The 21,878-nt window shown below is 38.8% G+C and overlaps 1 protein-coding gene across 1 annotated transcript in view; it reads right to left on the reverse strand.

Moving 5' to 3' along the window:
* Positions 1 to 21,878, reverse strand: part of LOC103089195 (nebulin) — a gene marked incomplete at its 3' end in the record, with an annotated part of 80,706 nt that overhangs the window by 46,922 nt on the left and 11,906 nt on the right. The window contains exons 10-20 of the mRNA XM_007464153.1: positions 17,390 to 17,494; positions 12,983 to 13,087; positions 12,234 to 12,341; positions 9,580 to 9,696; positions 7,853 to 7,957; positions 7,664 to 7,771; positions 7,462 to 7,566; positions 6,970 to 7,068; positions 4,709 to 4,813; positions 3,640 to 3,747; positions 3,441 to 3,554 (exon numbers count right to left, since the gene is read on the reverse strand). Of these exons, the coding sequence (XP_007464215.1) occupies positions 3,441 to 3,554; positions 3,640 to 3,747; positions 4,709 to 4,813; positions 6,970 to 7,068; positions 7,462 to 7,566; positions 7,664 to 7,771; positions 7,853 to 7,957; positions 9,580 to 9,696; positions 12,234 to 12,341; positions 12,983 to 13,087; positions 17,390 to 17,494 (1,179 nt within the window). The remainder of the gene's footprint in view (positions 1 to 3,440; positions 3,555 to 3,639; positions 3,748 to 4,708; positions 4,814 to 6,969; positions 7,069 to 7,461; positions 7,567 to 7,663; positions 7,772 to 7,852; positions 7,958 to 9,579; positions 9,697 to 12,233; positions 12,342 to 12,982; positions 13,088 to 17,389; positions 17,495 to 21,878) is intronic.

The following is a 21,878-nucleotide window of genomic DNA, read 5'->3' on the forward strand; positions in this document are numbered from 1 at the left end:
ATGGAAATATGCTAATATAAATGTTTCAGACATTACATGAAACTTCTAAAAATCTTATATGTTCTGGTATAATGTTATAAGTCATAATTCTAGTTATTACTTTAAAATGTATATCTCAGAAATAACTAAATTTCCTTGTCAATTGCCATTACTATGAACTTTCATCAAATGTTTAAGTGTGGTCATTTTTAAGTCTTTTATCATTTACAGACAGTTCTGGGTGTACTGATGCTTTTGCAAAAATGTTCCTATAAAAGGATTTCATCTTCAAGGAATTCATGGAAAAGACTCTGACAAGTACAGGTTTCTGGTAACTGACTACACTGCTGAACTGAATGAATAAGCATTTTCAGAACTCTAATGGAAAACTGATACATTCATAAAAGTGCTAACAAAAGATGAAAAAACAATTAATCACATGGGACTGAGTGAAATGATGAGGATGATTATAATTTTTGTGACTTTCTGTTTGAATTAAAAAAAATTTATTCCTATTCTTTTTGATGCAATTTTAAATGTGGCTTTTTTTTTCTAACTTTCTGATAGTTCATTATTAGTGTATAGAAAAGCAACAGATTTCTGTATATTAATCTTGTATCCTTAAACTTTACTAAATTCTTTTATTAGTTCTGATTGTTTTTGGGTGCAGACTTTAGGGTTTTCTATATAAAGTACCATGTCATCTACAAATAGTGACAATTTTACTTCTTCCCTTCCAATATGGATGCTTATTATTTTTTTAATTAATTTATTTTTTCTGATTGCTGTGGCCAGGACTCCCAATACTATGTTAAATAGACGTGGAAAGAGGCGTCCCCACCCCAGATTCTGGAAGAAAAATGCAAAGAAACTGGCCCTTCTGAGTATGATGTTAGCCGTGGGTTTGTCATAAATGGCTTTTATTTGTTGAGATATGTTCCCTCTATACCCACTTTGATGAGTTTTTATCATGAATGGATATTGAATTTTGTCAAACGCTTTTTCTACATCTGTTGAGATGATCATGTGATCTTTATCCTTCCTTTTGTTAATGTGGTGAATCACATTGATTGATTTGCAAATATTGAACCATCCTGCCTCCCTGGAATAAATCCAACTCAATTATGGTATATGATCCTTTTTATATACTCTTGGATTCAGTTTGCTAATATTTTGTTGAGGAGTTTTGCATCTGTACTTAAAGATATTGGTCTGTAATTTTTTTCTAGTATCTTCTGGTTTTGATATTAGGGTAATTGTGGCCTCACAGAATGAATTTGGGGGTGTTCCATCTTCTTCAATTTTTTGGAATAGTCTGAGAAAGATAGGTATTAGTTCTTTTTTATATGTTTGGTAGAATTCACCTGTGAAGCCGTCTGGTCCTAGACTTTTGTTTGCTTGCATTTTTTTTTTTTAATGCAAATTCAATTTCACTAGCAATTGGTCTGTTCAAATATCTGTTTCTTCTTGATTCAGTTTTGGCAAGTTGTATGTTTCTAGAAGTTTGTCTATTTCTTCTAGGTTGTCCAATTTGTTGGCTTATAACTGTTCATAGTATTATAATTTTTGTATCTCTGTGATACTGGTTGCTATTTGTCCCTTTCATTTCTTATTTTATTTATTTGGGTCCTCTCTTTTCTTCTTGGTGATCTTGGCTTTATCAGTTTTTTTCTCTTTTCAAAATAACAGCTCTTGGTTTCATTGATCTTTTCTATTGTTTTATTAAATTTGCATTTTATTTATTTCCTCTCTTTATTATTTTCTTCCTTCTGCTGACTCTGGGTTTTGTTTGTTCGTTTTCCAATTCCTTTAGGTGGCAGATTGGGTTATTTTTTTGAGATTTGTCTTGTTCTTGAGGAAGGCCTATATCGCTATAAACTTCCTTCTTCAAACTTCTTTTGCTGTATTCCATAGATTTTGGAGTGTTGTTTCCATTTTCATTTGTCTTGAGGTATTTTCTGATTTCCTCTTTGATTCCTTCATTGACTCACTGTTTTTTTTTGCGCTATGTGGGCTTCTCACTGTTGTGGCCTCTCCCATTGCGGAGCATAGGCTCCGGACACGCAGGCTCAGCAGCCATGGCTCATGGGCCTAGCCACTCCATGGCATGTGGGATCCTCCCGGACCAGGGCACGAACCCGTGTCCCCTGCATCGGCAGGCGGACCCTCACCCACTGAGCCACCAGGGAAGCCTGACTCACTGTTTATTTAGTGGCATGTTGTTTAGTCCCAAACGGCTTTAAAAGACTCTTTTTAAAAGCGATGTGTGCTCTGTACCTGCAGCTTAGATTTTAGCCTGAATATTATTTGAGAATGACTCATCATTGACTATCTCTTTTGGTTGCCAACATGAATCAATTAACAAGTACTTATTGAACACTTACTATGCACTTAATAACTTAGTGTGCTAATGGGTTCTGTGGTAGGGTAAAAACCAAAGATAACCATACACGTGCTGTCAATGGGAGCTATAACTTTCTTGAGTTGAGAGACAAAATAAGGAACTGGTGAAGAAGATAGTATTATGTATGTGAGCACTGTATACTGACTGTATATAATCACACTGTATCTAATTCAGTGTGAATTTACTAGAGAAAATGACTGAATAAGACGTTTAAAGTGCTATATGACTATATAGTAAATGTGAAATGATTTGAAGAAGGTTTCATAGCTCACAATATGAACACATGGTTAAAATGAAAGTAAATGATACAAACACCCTTCTCTTTTGTCATGAAAAGCTAATATTTGCAAGCTATGTTGAACATTCTTACCACTTTTAAGGGATTCTCCAAACATTTTAAAACACAGTGTATATTGCAATTTTCAACAGTATATGTTTGCCTCTCTATGGTAAGAATTTTAACTGGAAGATGATAGATATCCTAAAGGCAATCCTTAGGGAATCCATGAATTCTCTATGAAAGTCAGGCAAAAGATGTGAAAAAAAACTCCATTTCCCTAAAGAGATGGACCAGATCTTTTATCAGATTCTCAACGGGGCCTATAATTAATGGAATCCTAGACCTAGGCCAATACTAGTTACTAAAGTCAGTAAAGAGCAATGTTAGCTATACTAAGATTTTTATCTCTGACTCATGATTTTCTTCCAAAATAAAGTCACTTTTTAAACCACAATTTTAGGTTACTTTTCAATTAGAAAATATGAAAACATCTTAATGTTTTCCAAAAGGTGTTGAGAATTACAAGCAATATTCTACTAAATATGAATACAGGTTTTTTCAAAGTGAAATGAAGATCAAGTACAAATCATTAATTTCTCTCCTCAAACATGAGAGGTGCAAGAGTCTGGGGGATCATTGTACTTCTAAAATTCTCAGCAGTTCATTGCTGTGAACCTGAGAGAGCCCATGGATATGGAATCTTTTTACATCATTACCCTTGGGCATGTTGACTGGGACACAATCTTGAAAACAAGGCAGATTCACCAAAGCACTCACATCACTCTGGTTTTTGGCCGTCTTCAAAGAGTGCAGCATCTTGGGATCATCGTTAATGCTGAGGGCTCCAATCATCTTTCCTTTGCTTTTCTCATAGTCTTTCTTGTACATCACCTGCAAAGACATCACACGTGCCAGATCTCACTCATTAGGAAGATCGCTGAGGCCCCCCCTGTCCAGGTGCCCAGGCCATACTCACATCGCTAGAGATCCTGGTATTGGCTTTGGCTGCCAGTAGGGGAATGGCATCCACCTTAATGTCAAATTTCTTAGCTTTGGTCTTCTCCCAGTCATACTTATAAACATTCTGGACAGAAAAATTTCAGCAGAGGAATGGGCAAAAGTAATCTGCATGTTACCACACTTTAAAGACTAGAGGGTAACCCAATACCTTGTCTTAATATAAAATAAATAGACCATTTTCTTTAAGAAATTGTGCATATTTTAGATAATTCTCAAGATGAATCTTCCAATTCTCTAAGATTAAGCTTCTCTACTCTCCATGAGAATATTGCATTATATTAACTTCATTCTAGTTATCATACTAATATTTGATTCCTAACACTGAGAGTGGCACAAATATCCTATAGTTAACTTACTTTGTATTATATAAAGGCACCATTTTCATTTGATCTCAAAGTCCTCTGAAAAGGTTATTTCACGAATCATTGCAATACTCATTGATGCTGGATAATTTTAGTACTTATTTAAAGAATTGTTGAAGAAATTGAAACCCTCAAGGGTAATTTGACTTTTCTATAAAATTAAGTTTGGAAATGAAAGATAGCAATGGATACCTGGCCTTATGCCTTTTGAATACCCTATATCTTTGTTAGTGCAAGTTCTCTTACATGTAGAAATAAGTATCATTTGTGTGAAATAAGGGACTTTATATGCCTGGGGAATAAACAAAATGAAACTGTATCTTAAAATATGAGGTCCTGAAAGAAAATTATAGTATAGTATAAAAGGATATATGGCTAAAAGAGCTTACATTAAGATTTGCAATTAAACATACATGAATGGTGGTATTTTGAGGGTTGGTTAAAATATATTAAGATTGTCTCACTGTATGAAGCTACTTATAAGATTGCTACACACATTTTATAAGGTGAGTTTAAAGTTACCCTGGCAGAGGCATAGGGACACAATACAAATGTTAACTGTTATTCCCATCTTTAACATTGAAATATTTATTCAATGAGGCAATTCAAAAATAAAAGCATAGTTGTCAGTATAACACATGGCATAGTGCACGAGGAACTCACATCACTCAGGTTATAGGCGTTGACTCTGTGCTGGATAAAGGCAGGAGTATCTGGAGGTATATGGCACTTGAACTTTTCATTTTCATGTTTTGCTTTGTAATTTAGCTGAGAGCAAGAGAGAGAGAGAGAATGAGCCATTTAGTTCTCAATTCAGAAGAAGATTGTTCCAAAATACAAAAAAAAATCTTGTGTGGTACATTTCATGAGATAAAATGTAAAATACATTTTGTTAAATAACAACTGATAGAGTTGTTACAATCAAAAGAGAAATCCACCTGGAGGGGTGGGATAGGGAGTGTGGGAGGGAGGGAGACGCAAGAGGGAAGAGATATGGGAACATATGTATATGTATAACTGATTCACTTTGTTATAAAGCAGAAACTAACACACCATTGTAAAGCCCTTTATACCCCAATAAAGATGTTAAAAAAAAAAAAAGAGAGAGAAATCCAGATCTAGGGTGGGCCACTCTGCCTTACTGACACTGTGTGGTGGATAGTTGACAGCTGTTATCATATCTGTCACCATGGTAGGGCCCTAATGGAAAGAGGTGGCACTTTCATACGTGGGAGCTCCCCTCTTTATATATCACAATTGGTCCTGTAGGTTCTGAGAGTGACAGCCTTTCTTCCTTTCTGCTGTCAACGCTCAATCACTGGAAAATCTTTTCTAACAAATCTGGTTATGTCCCCTCACATGCATTATCGTTTGTGGATACTCTAACTGAAGCCTTCATTTCTGGCCATAATCTACTGAGGTTACTTTTATTTTTCATTTTTTTAGTTCAACACAAGTTGGGAAATTCACACTGAAAATTTATATGATAAAATGTATCTCAAAGACTCTATTTCCTAAAAACTTATTTGAGAGACAGAGAAATCCCATGTACTGAATACCCGCTCTGGGCCAGGATGTGTACTATGCGCTTATCTTCTTTCACAATCTTCAAAACCACCACAAATTATCAAAGGGAACTATGAGGTATGGAGAGGTTAAACAACTTTCCTAGGCCCCAGGTCATAAATGACAGAGCTGGAATTTGAATCCAGTTCTCTCTGACTCGAAAACTCATGTTCTTTCCAGTGCATTAAGCTACGTTAGTTTCCCTTGCAGAACTCTTTTACTATAATTGTTATCCACCCAAAAAGATGTAAGGTAACTAAATAGGAAAGTATTTTAGGTGATTACAAATATATACAAGTTAAACTTGTTAAAAGTTATGTAGCGTTTTTTATAAATGTGACAAGTCACTGGATTTCACCTATAGAGTTATGATATGCTATCCCTCATAACTGGATTTCTTGGATATTTAGGGGAACTTACATCACTCAGCTGTTTGGCTTTATACCCCAATAAAGATGTTAAAAAAAAAAAAAGAGAGAGAAATCCAGATCTAGGGTGGGCCACTCTGCCTTACTGACACTGTGTGGTGGATAGTTGACAGCTGTTATCATATCTGTCACCATGGTAGGGCCCTAATGGAAAGAGGTGGCACTTTCATACGTGGGAGCTCCCCTCTTTATATATCACAATTGGTCCTGTAGGTTCTGAGAGTGACAGCCTTTCTTCCTTTCTGCTGTCAACGCTCAATCACTGGAAAATCTTTTCTAACAAATCTGGTTATGTCCCCTCACATGCATTATCGTTTGTGGATACTCTAACTGAAGCCTTCATTTCTGGCCATAATCTACTGAGGTTACTTTTATTTTTCATTTTTTTAGTTCAACACAAGTTGGGAAATTCACACTGAAAATTTATATGATAAAATGTATCTCAAAGACTCTATTTCCTAAAAACTTATTTGAGAGACAGAGAAATCCCATGTACTGAATACCCGCTCTGGGCCAGGATGTGTACTATGCGCTTATCTTCTTTCACAATCTTCAAAACCACCACAAATTATCAAAGGGAACTATGAGGTATGGAGAGGTTAAACAACTTTCCTAGGCCCCAGGTCATAAATGACAGAGCTGGAATTTGAATCCAGTTCTCTCTGACTCGAAAACTCATGTTCTTTCCAGTGCATTAAGCTACGTTAGTTTCCCTTGCAGAACTCTTTTACTATAATTGTTATCCACCCAAAAAGATGTAAGGTAACTAAATAGGAAAGTATTTTAGGTGATTACAAATATATACAAGTTAAACTTGTTAAAAGTTATGTAGCGTTTTTTATAAATGTGACAAGTCACTGGATTTCACCTATAGAGTTATGATATGCTATCCCTCATAACTGGATTTCTTGGATATTTAGGGGAACTTACATCACTCAGCTGTTTGGAATTGACTTGGGCTTGCACCAGAACGGGAGAGTCGGTGACCTGAGTGAATTTTGTCTTATCTGGATGGACTTTGTAGGTGTACTGTGGGGGAAAGAGAATCACGTTTAGTAGTATCACTTGTCAAATCCGAGTTGGCCTATAGGCCAAGCGAGCAGAACCCCATCCCCCAAAAGAAAAGAAACTTTCAGTAAGCAAAACACATTTTTTCTAATTAGACTGCAGTTTCTTTGAGAGATGCTCTTACATCTATATAGGAAACTTTCCCATATCTTCAGATTCCTGATTACTTTTCTTTGGGAAAATGAGCTAGAATTAGCGCTTGAGACATGTGGGTGAAAACAGAGAAAAATAAACTGTGTTTCTTACAGGCTCCTTGCTTGCATTTGTTTGCAAAAGTGTGAAAATATTAAACACATCTTGATCACTAGATACTGTGGAGGGTGGTAACATTCACAGTTTATACTACAGACGTACATCTTTACACTTATCTAGTTTCTTGATTGCTTCATATTCTTGAGTTATGGTCTGGGGGAAGAAGCCTTTGCCTCTGTCCTCTTCATATTCTGCTTTGTAGTTTTTCTATGAGGAAAAGAAATCAGACATAAGGACGCAACCAGTGTATTCATACCCTAAAAATGTGTTATTTGGGAAGTCAAACAATTGCCTTAGAACTTACATCACTGTTCTGAGCTGAGACTTTCATGCAGTGTGTATGATATGGATCCTCAAAGCTGCCTACATAATGTCCCAAAATATTCTTTAAGTAGGAATCTTTATATTTAGTCTGAAAGACAAAACATATTTCATTTGTTTATTGGCAAAGTGATGGGTCTTTAACAGAGGAAATGACCACGGGGTGGCTTACATCACTACTGAAGTTCTGCAGAACTGTATCAAGCTTAAATTTGGGGGTCTCACAGTAATTTATGCTCTTTGCCTTTGTCTTTTCATAGTTTTCCTTGTACAGTTTCTGTCAAAGAAAAAAAAATCAGTTACAGTAGATTCCTGTCACTCCCACCCTGATTATTACACTTGTATTTTCCAACACTAAACAAAGGAAGAAGAAAAAGGATATTACCTGTCAACTCTCTAAAAACTGACAGTCAAACATTGGAGTGTCATAAATGTCGTAGCTTTTCTATTAGCAACTATTGTAAAGCCTAAGTTTTTAATATTCTCCAAAAAATTAAGAAACCACTATACTGCCTCAGACCAAGACCTTAGTTGTAGAGGTTCTTGCATATCTGAATTGCTGCCTTTTAGACCTCCCAACTCAATACTCTTCCCTCACTAATGATGCCCCAATAAACAGGAATACTCTGAGCAACAGCAAATTTTTCATTTTTTTTAAACAAACCTTCATGGAAAAAGTCTAGCAGAGAAATACGCACTCTTCCTCTTTCCACCAAGGAAAACATCCCTTATCATACGAACAGACAGTACACCTTAAAAATAAGGTATATACAAGAGTCTACTAACTCCTCTTCTCTGCTAGGATTTATCTTTAGCTCTAAAAGTTACTGGATTTTACAGTGCACAACATGATTTTTTCATGTTCGGTTTTGAAATTGTAAATAGTGCTATTCATTTTCAATATTTTTATATTGCTATCTTTTTCAACAAAATGGATTTGAACTTCAGTTTTTATACGTTTGATAAAGATGACCTTCATTTAGGAAGCAGGCGATGTGCTTTGCATTGATTTCCCAGTAGAGCTATTTGAACAGATCCATTTACATCCTCTCACCTGCCACTCCACTCGCCCCACTCCTCAGTCACATGTACACATTTCTGTGGTGCTGACTTAATTCAAGGGACAAAGAAAAGACAACTAACTCACACAGAGAGCTACATATAACCCCCAAATACTGGAAAACTTAATACTGCCTAACCAAAAGGGAAAAACTCAACTGATCTTATGTTCAGTCTCTTTATATATTGATATATAATCAAAGTGGTCTTGGGCTGTTAGTCTTTTAATGCCAGGCCCAGTTCTCACTTATCTAATCTATTTGAAACCTAATGGATTAGCCAAGCTCTTAATATTCCACAAGTAGAAATTCCTCTGAAGACTTAGGGAGCCATCTTTTAAGTTCTGCTATCTGCAAATGATAGTTTCTGGGGCCAAGACCTGAGTAGAAAATGGCAGAGTTCGGGGAGAGAAGTTGTGAAACACAGGACCTTTTCCTTCTTCCCCTAGCAGGAGGCTTGAAGAGCACAAGGGTAGGGCACTAAGTGGCTTCATCTTTCTCTCCTCCCCTTTCAAAGTCTCCTTCTGCCTCTGTCAGAATCACAACGTAACTCCTACAATGTACTCTCTGCCCACACAAAGGCATAGGCTCCTGGAGCTTATAAGCAAATGAGGATTTCCCTGCCCGCTGAACTAAGTCCACAGGCTCCCCAAATTGACACACATCATACTCAGAGGCACTAATGCCTTCCTGTGGTTAGACAGCTCCAGGGAAACTGTTATACCATAACCTTAAAGTATTTGCAAAGTTCTATTTGCATTTATTCATTATAGAAGGAGAGAAGTTTCATCTCTCTTGCTGCTAGGGTTAAAAACACACTTTTGACAAGAGTATTACTTACGTCGCTTAGGGCAACTCCTGCCGCCTTCAGCTGCCTAAGCAGTGGGTTTTCTGAAGCAGGAAGTACATTATAATCTGCTTTTCCTTTATTCTTTTCATAGTCTTCTTTGTATTTTACCTGTAGGAGTGAAATAAAGTGATAAAGTAACTCTCCAGGTTATTTTTGCTCTCGTCTCTATTACAGGTATTATGACATAGCTCCACAAATCGATTTTCTCTTTAGAAAAATGGCAGCTTGACATTTCATAAACAAAATATTCATAGTAACTTATGACAGCAGCAGGGAAACTGCATACATTTTCAGGATATCTTTTCTTCTCATTCATTTATTCATTCAAAAATATCCATAGGGCATTGGTTACGTTCCTGGCCCTGGGACAGATACAAGAAAGAGTAACACATGGTCCCTGCCCTCAGAGAGAGAGGGAGGGAAGGCGGCGGGGTGGGGGGTGGGGGTGGGCGAGAGAAATAATAAAAGAAAGATGCACATAATAATAACGACAGTACATCATGCCCCAGATACCTGCTGCTCCAGAACCCTCATTCATCTCTTAACCTCCACCTGCCTATGTGCCAACACATTTTTAAAGAAAAAAGCTAGAAGCTTCATGCCTTATCCGTGACTATGTGTGTGAGCACATGTGTGTTTAATGTACACGCGGGAGGAAGAGGAAGGGGCTGGGGCTAGATGAATGCTGGCAACCTCATCTTCTCCTTCTGCCCCCGCTGCTTTGCACCTTCAATTCCAGCTATGACAGAAGCTTTAAGTGAGGGCACAAAAGCCCCCTTCAGGCTCATGTCCAAAGGAAAGAAAACAAGAAACTGGTCCTAATCTTGACCATGATCTCCAGTGCCAGCCATTTGTTCAAGCAATGTAATGTGAGAATACAGTCAAGTTGAGGGAATCCTAGATAATCTGCCAACGTTTAAGAACCTCAGAAACAAATACAATCATCCTGGTATCCAAAGGCAGGAGATACACTCTGAAACAGATGCACCACCCCCTAGAGCACAAACAGGGGAATTGCAGGGGGTGTTCTACAGGAGTGGAGGATATAGATAACCTCTCTATCTTATAGAATTACCTATTTCCTTGAACAATGGAAACAACCAGAAAGGAAATTTCACAAACCCTACTATCGGCCTATCTGCATCTTGGATTCGCAACCTCCTCTCCTGTTTCTGCGGAAGCCATCCCCTCAAGTGCCAGGTCCCTTCCCCTTTCCCCTATTCTAGGACAACACTCCAGCCACTTTCTTCCCCCGGCCCTCAACATCATCACATTTTCCCACTACACTGGATTTTTCTTCTATCAGCATAGAAACATGGTATTTTTGTCTCCTACCTAAAAAAATCCCCTCTTCACCTACTTATCCATCAGCTACTACCCCTTTTTCTTCTTTTCTTTTCAGGAAAATACTTTGGAAGAGTGGAGTACACTCATATTCTATTTCTCTCTTTTCATTCACTCACGAACCCTCTCTAAGCAGATTCAACCAAATTGCTCTTATTAAGTTCACCAGAGACCATACATTGATAAATCCACTTCAGAAACATTTGCCACAGTTGCTCACTCCCTTCCTTCTTCACCTGCTTCCCAAGACATCACTTTCTCCTAATTTTGCTCCAATCCCATCTCACTGATGTCTTCACATGGAAGCACTCCAGAGTTCAGTTCTTAGATTTTTCTGTCTACACTTCCTCCCTTGATGGCCTCCAGTCTTATGACATTAAATACAGTCCATATGCTACTGACACCCACATTTATACAGCCTTCCCAGATATCTCTCCTGAAACTTCAGACTCATGTAATCAAATGCCCACTTGACATTTCCACTTAGGTGTCTCAAAGGCATCTCAAATTTTACATATCTGAAGAGCTCAGGTCTCCCCTCTAAAAAGAAATTACCTACTCCTTCCACCATCTTCCCTATCTTGACAAAGGGAAACCCCATCCACCTAGTTGCTTAGACCAAAACTTTTCTCTCATATCCCACATCCAACCCATCAGCAAATCAGGTCAGCTTTACTTTCAAAATACTTCTCATCACTTTCTGTGCTACCCTCCTGGTCCAAAATGTCACTGTCTTGCACCTGGATACTGAAATAGCCTCCTAAGTGGTGTGATTTTTCTGCTTTCACTGCTCCAGCAGAGCCAGCACCAGGGTTAGAATCAAGTCTGATTGGCTTTGAACTAACTGCTCTTTCTAGCGCTTTAGAATGCTTAGGAGTAGACTATTTACCAAAGTCACTCTATAGAGTATATGAGCAGATCCATGGATTCAAGTATCTTGTCTGTGACTATATTTTCACCAGTTAGTAGGAAAATAGAAAAATGATGGTGGTTGTAAGTGTGAAGTGTCTATATGCATATAAGGCTGCCAGTTGCTTTTTCTTGAGAAATTCTTTTGTCCTTTCTACTGTTGGGTATCAGAACGTCCTTTAGTCTAAGAAATGCTGAAGATGGTAATTGAGTATTGTGAATTCTCCTACATGGCAATTAAAAAAAAATTTGGTAGCCCTATTGTAATCCCAAAGTATTTTTCTTACTGTTCCCCTAAGAACCTTTTTTTTCCCATTATATACAAAAGTAAGAGTTGTAAGAAATTCACCCACACTGAGACCATCAAGATAAAAGAGCGAATGTCCCCATACCTTGCTAGTTGCCACCCCAGCTTGTTTATTCACTTTGTACTCTGGTGTTTCAGTCTGCATGAAGTAGATCTGGTCTTTCATATTCTCAAAGTCTTCCTGGTATTTCCTCTGTAAGACATTAAACATGCTGGAGAACTGCTGAGGGAACAAACTACATAAATATTTTATACGGGAGGACAGAGGCCATTTGGAGATGTTACCCAAAGCCATGCTCCTCTTAGCTTCTGCAGGTCAGATTACAATTATAGAATGTGGTGCCGTCTCAAAAACCATTAGCAACTTAACAGAGACTTGGGAAAATTATAATGGGCTGAAAGACAACCTCAGATAAGGAGCGCTCAAAGGCCAGAGGCAGAGAACGTAAGAGAAGAGAAAAAGAGGACTTACGTTTTCCAGGGAGGAGAATCTAGGAAGAAACTAATCAGTTTCATAAATGCACCGTTCGAGTGCCCAGATACAGAATAAACTTAAAAGGGCCCCTTTCACCTGTACTCACTTTGAAACCATACTGTTCCTATGAAAACCGAGGCAAGAATAATGGAATCCAAAAAAAACAGCATTTCTCAAAAGGAAGGAAAGATTGCGGAATTTCTTTCTAAATAGGAACACTACACAGGTCTTACCCCCAAGAAGAGATGCCCAGATTCAAATGTTCCAGTACCATTGCAGGAGCAGCAGGTGGCTAGAAGTCATACAGGAAAGGGTCACCCTCTCAACCCAAGGACATCTGGCAATCCATTCCTACTTACTGTGCTGATGTTATTAGCATTCATTCTGGCGGTTGCAACTTCAAAGCAAGGTGTCTCACTCCATTTGCCTTTGATTTTATTTTCATAGTCTTCCTTGTATTTTTGCTAGGATAAAAAAGAAAGAAAGAAAGAAAATAAGACAAGCAAAATCTGGGAATTGCCAAATAAGGCAGCTAATTAAGTGGTAGTGGTTGGCTTTTAAAAATATCTTGACCAGGCCCTTCCTGGGTACTTAACAGATGTCTTCAAATCTCCCAGTATAGTGTCAATTTACCCAAAAGAAGGTTGGGTGCAGGGGATAGAGGTATCAATCCCCCCTTTGCTGAGTTTAGAGACTTAGTTCATTGAGAACTCACAGATTGTCCCTGATGTTTGAGGGAAGAGAGAGTCGGATGCATCTTCCTTTTATAATTCATAGTTATAATAAAACCACTCAACCCCAGATTTTCATGCCCGATGAACTTTGCCATTAATTTCTGAGCTTTACCAAAACTCCTAGTTATCCAGAAAGCAACACCACAACAAAATTTGGCATGTAGGCCAATGAATAAGACTTCCTGGTTTAGACTTAAAGAAATTTTAATGAGAACTGACAAGTAATTAAAACATCGAACTGCTGTCCCATATTAACCCACAAACACCACACCACCTGAATCTTAGGCTGTGAGCTCCTTGGAAAGCGGAATTATATCTTTTTCATTTTTGAATCCTCCGGATCTAACACAAAATGCAGTATGCGGAAGTTACCACATAAATGTATGTTCAACTACGTTACATTGAACCTAGTCCATGATATATTGACTACCTTGGCTTGAATGTTCTTGGAATAGAATTAACCCCAAATTTGGGACATGAGCCCGAGCCAGAGCTGGGTTAGAGCAATTTCCCCTCCTTTGATCAATAGAATGTGTTCACAGACATTACCAGGGGGTCTCAAAGTGTTTGCCTGCCTGTACCCCCACCATACTCTTCAAAGAAAAAGAAAGTCATTTTCTGTTACGCCTTTAAAGAACAAGTACCAAGGGTGAGTGATACGCAGAGCCAGAGAATTTGAGTTATAGGAAGCCCAGCCCTCTCTCTAACACCCTATATCCTTTCTTCTCAAAAGGTTAACATTCTAGATCCCAGTTTCTCCTTTCAGGTCTAGCCCTAGTGTCAACTGGAAATTCCAAGCTGAAATCTTATATCTTTCCTATCACGAGTCTGGAAGAAAGCAGAGAAGCAGGCACAGAGAAGCTAAAGGGACTTCCCAGTGTTTCTTACAGAACCCCCTGTAACAACCCCAGCTGGTTGTAGTAGGCACGGTGTACGCGAACAGCCCTGCCTGCCTACCCATCTCTATAAAACGTGCTGAGCCAGGAGGAGGTGCTGGCATGTACTTGATGGCTTTGGCCAAAGACTTGATTCTGAAAGGTACAGTAAGGAAGGATGGTAAACAGAATGTAACGGCAATATAATCATTACAGATATGTGTTCCTTATGTTAAAATCTGAACTGGAGGCTGTAAGACATATGTCTGGGAGACATAATCTGACAAGGAAATGCTAAGAAATTAAAGCACGAAAGGGAGTAGATAAAGGAGATTTTACGTTTTTGGAGAGAAAGGAAATGATACTGAAACATGGGTCAAAGCAGCTTAAGAGTGAGGAAGACTTTAAAAGAAAGGCAGCGAGTCACCCCTGGCAGCACTACACCTCTCTTACTGGATGGTTTGTTGTGGATGGACTGCTACCCATCACAAGCACTTCTTCCCAATTATTATTAGGACTATTATTTTGGGACTATTATATTGGGACTATTATTATTTGACTATTATTTTGGATGCACAAAAGCCATTTAGAAGTTGGAAATCTGGATGAGACTGGGATAAATAACTATCACCATGGCTGAATCTAATGACCTTCATCCACAGCCCTCCTCCCCTAGGATCATATTGTTATTCCACAAAGCAAACCCAGTTGTAGCAATGCTTTCAAAGTACCCAATGCTGTCTCTGCATCCAGCAGACTGCTGCAATCCAATAGGCATATAATCCAAGCCACCACTGTAAAGTTAAGTTTTCTAGTAGCCATACTTTAAAATGTAAAAAAAGAACAGGTGGGAAATTAATTTTAATAATGTATTTTACTTAAGCCAATAGATGCCAAATATTGTCATTTCAACATAATATAAAATAATTAATGAGCTATTTTACCTTTTGTTATACCAAGTGTCCAAGATCCAAGATCCAGTGTATATTTCACACATATAGGACTCAGTTTATACCCTCACATTTCAAGTGCTCAATAGTCACATGTGTCTGGTGCCTACTCTATTAAAAGTGCAGCTCTACAACCTAAGTGTCCACCGACAGATGAATGGATAAAGAAGATGTGGCACGTACATACAATGGAATATTACTCAGCCATAAAAAGGAAAGAAACTAAGTTATTTGTAGTGAGGTGGATGGACCTAGAGACTGTCATACAGAGTGAAGTAAGTCAGAAAGAGAAAAACAAATACCGTATGCTAACACACATATATGGAATGCAAAAAAAAAGAAAATGAAAATGGTCAGAAGAACCTAGGGGCAAGATGGGAATAAAGATGGAGACCTACTAGAGAATGGACTTGAGGACATGGGGAGGGGAAGGGTAAGCTGGGACAAAGTGAGAGAGTTGCATGAACATATATACACTACCAAACGTAAAATAGATAGCTAGTGGGAAGCAGCCACATAGTACAGGGAGATCAGCTCGGCGCTTTGTGATCACCTAGAGGGGTGGGATAGGGAGGGTGGGAGGGAGACGCAAGATGGAGGGGATATGGGGATTTATGTATACATATAGCTGATTCACTTTGTTATAAAGCAGAAACTAACACACCACTGTAAAGCAATTATACTCCAATAAAGATGTTAAAAAAAAAAAAAGTGCAGCTCTAGACTAACTGGCCAGCCTAAATTAGTGGAGACTGATTATAGAGGAGTTTGAAATAGATTTTTTAAAAAATCACTTTCAAGTACCCACCCCGCATACTCAAATGAGGTAAAAAAATGTTACAAATATTAAAAATAGATTTATTTTTCTTTCTAAATGACTACTTGAAAGCCGTTTTTCATTTTTCCCCCCCCCCCCCCAAAAATAAATAAATAACCATCCTTCTCTCTAATTGTCCTTCTCGCCAATCTTATTTACAGTAGCAACACTTTCAGGAGGCCATCTCTTTGTGAATAGTTAGTTCTAAAGTTAATATCTACTTAGCCTGCCTGGGCAAAATTTCAGGTTCACAGTATTCCTATCAGTGAAAATTTACTGTACTTAGTAGATCTTTTATCCAAATAGCCCTTGTTACACCAGTAGGTAATCTGCAATATCAGACACTAAAAAATACTGCAGAATAGACTTCATCATCTGTAATCTTCTTCCTTCTCCTTTACTGGAGACATAATTTCCCCCAAAATACTTAAACAAGATAGAAATCATGAGGTCCCATCACAATTCAAGCAGAAGACCAAACTGACAGTCAACTCCACAGAGGGCAAAGGAAAGTATTTAAAAGCAGCAGTATCCCAGAAGAAAGTGGCCTGATTTGGGCCAAATTAAAATGGGAATTTAGGGGCTTCCCTGGTGGCGCAGTGGTTGAGAGTCCGCCTGCCGATGCACGGGACACGGGTTCATGCCCCAGTCCGGGAGGATCCCACATGCCGCAGAGTGGCTGGGCCCGTAAGCCATGGCCGCTGGGCCTGCGCGTCCGTAGCCTGTGCTCCGCAACGGGAGAGGCCACAGCAGTGAGAGGCCCGCGTACCACAAAAAACAAAAACAAAACAAATAAAATGGGAATTTAGCATGGATCTATTCATCAGTTGAACATCTGTTTCTCTGCATTCCCTGTCAGGGCTGCATTCCTCAGAGCTAGTTTACCAGACTAAATACAGACAGAGTAAGCTGTTTGCCAGGGCCTTAAAAATTGTGAGGTGCACTTCCCAGGGCTGTCTAACCAAACTACATCTGAGAGACCACTCATGCACTCTTATTTTCTCCAAGTCTGACTCTGAGCATAAAACTATACAGGGTCTGCACTGAATTAAAACAATCAGATCCTTTGTGGAAATTTGCAGTTACTTGGTTACTCTGTTAGTATCCCTCTCATAAGTCAGAATGTCAAAGGACATCAGGACATGGGTTCTGTTCTCAAAACACTTTCCCATGTATCAATCACTGAGTCATCAAGCTGGCTGAGTATTTATTAACATGGTTCCATGGTGTTAATGGATGTGTTTCTTTAGCTGTAGAGTTTTCCGGTCATATACACAAATACTCTTAGTGTTTGTGTTGCGTTTTTAGGTTTACCTTAGTTACTTTCTCTGATGGTTGAAATTATTCAGCAGTTTTCAAGGGAAACAGTGTCCCAGCCCCAATTACTTACCTTGCTCACTTGATTGGTCACTTTCTTGGCAAATTCTATATCTGGAGGATCCGGCAGAGATGTGAATTGAGTTTGCTGTTCAGCGTGACCTTTTTTGTAGGCAATCTGACAAAATAAAAGACAGGGATGCTCGAGAGCTATAGCAAATTAATCTACTTCCCACATTCCTTTTGTTGATATTTTTTAGAAAAGGCTATGTCTTCCACTTTATTTGAAGTCTTACATTTTAGGGTACCATAATTTATCCTTTTAAATGTTACAGGCCCTTTCTCTCAGCTTTACTAGTGATTTCAATTTCTTTGAGTCTTCCTTCTCCAAGACTATTGGCCTTACATCCATCCCCTTCCATTCGTCTCCACACCATGATTTACAACTAAAGTTATTCTCTTAACCAGCACCCTCAACTCCCGTCCCCTTGTCTTTACATCACACCTGCTCACAAACTCCCAGCTCTGGAAAAGTCAAGCACACACTTCAGCTGTTCTTATATCCAGGATGCTGAGTGCTGCTGAGGAAAATCACACAACTCTATAGATTAGGAAATGACAGCACCATAAGCAGGGTTAAAAGGGACACTGGAAGAAGGTGCAGAGGTGGGAGAGGGAGCCTCTGGAACCCAAGCCTGTAGTTGAAATCTATGTGTCTACGCAATGGTATGTTCTGTGAACAGCTACTTGCTTGGTGCTCTGTGCCCAAAACTCTGCATTTATGGTATCCAATTGCTACTTCGCCTTTACTGAAGCTTGAACATCCCATTTTGTGTCTCTGGTCAGTCTCTACTCCCAGTGACTCGTCTGAAACCCCAACACTGTGCAATCCGCTCCACTTTCCTCTCAGCTTCCTCTTTCATAAAGACAGGCTTCACACTTATCTTTATCTATCCTCATCCCTGCCTCTCCCAGCCCCTTCATGGCTCAGAGGAAGCATCCCTTGCAGGGCATGAGTCCTGCACATGGGGTGCTGCTCACTCCAGTAGCCCTGGGTACCCAGCTCTAGAAGCCACCCCTCTTCTTTCTTACAGATTCAACGGCTCCCTCTTCATTGGCTTCTTTCCTTCAGCCTACAAAAGGCCTCTCGAACCTTAAAATAAGCATTGTGCCCATTAACTATACAACCCCTTGGCTCCTGTTCTCCCTTTTTTCTCCACTACTGACTTCTCTGGCTTTTTCTTCCGCCAGTCTTGACCCCTGCCTCTAACAATGTAGAACATTCACAGATCCCCAGACACACAAGGTCCTTTTATGCCTCTGAACCTCAGACATGCTGTTCCCTTTCCCTGGAAGCTCCAACTCCACCCTCTCCCCATCTGCTTGCAAACTGCTACTCATTCTTCAGGTCTCAGGACAGGCACGATTTCACCTCTTGAGCCCTTTTTGTCTTGATGACCTTCTCCTGGGATCTCACTCAACTTGGCCCTTACCTCCTTTAAAAGAATTATCGGATGACACTGTAACTGGTTGTTTACATGTCTGTCCCACCTTGGACTGTGAGCTCTGGGATGGCAACCTCTCATTTGGGAACCCTGTTCCCTGTCTAGTACCTGACTGGAGCGAGGGTTTGATGACTGATTTCTGAATGTGTGTTTTACAAACTGAGGCCATCGGGGGAGATCTGAAGAGGAGAATTATCCTCCCAGCTCTTCCACTACTCAGCTGTGAGATTTCTATAGACGATTTCTTCTTCCATGTGGCAGTATCCTTATATATAAAGTAAATAGGTAGGATAGTTCCAAGGTCACAATCATCTTCACCATACTTTAACCAAGTCTAACTATATCTTATTCTAAAATTATCTACCTAGTGCCTATATAAACGCTTTCACAAACACTAAGTCGATTGGGATACAAAAGACAGATTTTAAAATGTATTTGTATTAATTCCATGGCTTATTTTCTTTTAAATAAGTGAAGACTTATTCTAGGCATAGGGCAACCTATATTTTCCATGACTAGCTAAGTCCTTAAGGAGAAAGCAACATTCTGCCAGGAGAAATGCTTACTAAGTATGACATGCTGTCAAGAACTTTCTGAGAGATCAGATCTAGAAGTCCTAATTTCTGAAGAACCTTTGTTCAGAATTCTGTCTAGTTGGAATTCGGTACTCTGGATCGGCTTAAAGACTCTCAGTGTTTGCAAAGTCGTTTGTCTCTACTTCAATAGATAATAAGGAAAACATGGTAAGTAGGGTTAAGGACACAGAGAGGGAGAGAGAGCCTCTGAAACCAAACCCTTAGCTCAAAATCTATGAACCTACCCAGTGGTATGTTTGTGGACAACAGCTTGTTTGGGGCCCTGTGTCCAATAATTGTAGAAGTTCACGGTGCTGACAACAGTATTAATAGGCATGCTGGTAATCTGATATTTGGTCTGCAGCAAAAATAAAAGCCATGCCTCAACTGCCAAGTCTTTCTGAGGCAAGGATGGGAAGATTCTACTTCGTTATTATAAATTCTTCTTCATTATGTCTTCTATTGAGATATCTCAAAAAAATGTGGTCAACTTTAATTGTTCAAAGTCCATAGCACTACAGTGGCATGGAGGTGACCCTTCATCTCTCCATTTTGTGGGTAAAAGGAGACATTTGGAGATTAAGAGTCTTCTTGGAAACTTCTCCCTAGGCCTACATGACATGGCATTTCCTGGTTCCCCTTCAACTTCTCCGACCTTTGTTCTGTCATTCCTCTGTTGGCTCCTTTCCAGGTGTCCTAACTGTGGGTGTCCTCCAGAACTCTGCCCTTGGCCATACACTGTTCTGCCTCCCTCATACATTTTCATGTCTACAGCTGTCAGTTTTTAAAAATTATTTGACTCAATAATTGAGTCAATTATTTGACTCAAATATTAATCTCTTGTCCTGATCTCACACCTGTGCAATAGAACTAAATTTCTAGTTTATCAAATGCCTTGATCTGAATGTTTCTTCCATTATCTCAACTCTATTTCTCTTTTCACTAAAGGTATCTTTACCACTTATACTCCTATTCACCCAGACTACCAGTCTGTCATAAACTCACGGATGTTTCCTTTCTCACCTTTATCTCCAATATCTAATGTCATTAACGCTTTTTTAAATACCACCTTCAGATTCCTTTCTTCCTCTCCTTTGTCTCCATCTTCCCTCTGATTTGTCTGTATTACTAAAATAATGTTCTACAAATCATGATGTTCCCTGTCTCAATCCACCATATGGTCCATCAAAATTTCTCCAGATTCTGCTTTCAGGTGTTTGCTCTTTAATTCTTCTAGGTCTTTGTTAAACATTTCTTGCATCTTCCCATTTTTGCCTCCATTCTTTTTCCTGGATCATCTTCAGTATCATTATTCTGAATTCTTTTTCTGGAAGGTTTCCTATCTCCACTTCATTTAGTTGTTTTCCTGGGGTTTTATTGTGTTCCTTCATCTGGTACACAGTCCTCTGCCTTTTCATTTTGTCTATCTTTCTGTGAATGTGGTTTTCGTTCCAAAGGCTGCAGGACTGTAGTTCTTCATGCTTCTGCTGTCTGCCTCCTGAGATTCTACTTTTATCATGTTGTTTTCCTCTCCAAAATCTTATGATGCTTCTCAATGCCTACCATATTATATCAAAGCTATTTTGTCTGATTTTCAAGGTCCTGCTACCAGTTTCTTACAAGTGCCTTCCTAACTGAGCACCCAAGCATTCACTTTCTTTTCTTTTTTTTCGATTTTTTTAAATTGAAGTAGAGTTAATTTACAATGTTGTGCCCATCTCTGCTGTACAGCAAAGTGACTCAGTTATACATATAGAGACATTCTTTTTTTATATTCTTTTCCATTATGTTTGATCACAGCAAGCATTCACTTTCTTTGTCCCCTGAAACTCCAGACTCATTTCACTTCTGTCCCTTTGTCCAGTACTATCTCTCCTCAGAATGCCTTTCCTGGTCATCACTACCTATTCCCTTGGGATCACCACCTCCACATGGCTTTCTCTCATTATTCACACATGTCCTGTCTTTCTCTTAGCAAATATTAGACTGTAGGGTTTGGCTTTGGCTTTTTTGTTTTTTAATTTTTTAATTTTTGTCTTGTTGTTTGTTATAGAACACTTTCATCTTACCAGCCTGGTTTTAAGTTCTCAGGGGGAAAGGATGAAAATTTCTTGTACTTTTTCATCCTGCCAGGTATGCATGCATAATGGACTTTCAGTAAAAAAAATTATTGATCACTTGATAAAGGCCACACAACAACATTATACATTTATGAGACAAAACCAAACAGCTAATCTTAAAAGAGAGGCAGAAGGTCCCCACACATTAAAATTGCTGCCATTTACTAGCAGGCCTTAAAATTTTGCTATGCCTCCGTTATTTCCTAGTTTACCCTGTGGAAGGATAGGATTATATCTGTGCTATATTTTAATCAAATATATGCAAACTGGGATAGAAATATGTCTATTAAACTTGCAGGTGATATCAAATGATAGGAATTAAAAAATAGAGCTCAAAAGTTGGAGATACCTTCAAATGAGTA

Source organism: Lipotes vexillifer, unplaced genomic scaffold (genome assembly GCF_000442215.2).
Source record: "Lipotes vexillifer unplaced genomic scaffold, Lipotes_vexillifer_v1.1 scaffold967, whole genome shotgun sequence".
In the NCBI taxonomy this organism is placed as follows: domain Eukaryota; kingdom Metazoa; phylum Chordata; class Mammalia; order Artiodactyla; family Lipotidae; genus Lipotes; species Lipotes vexillifer.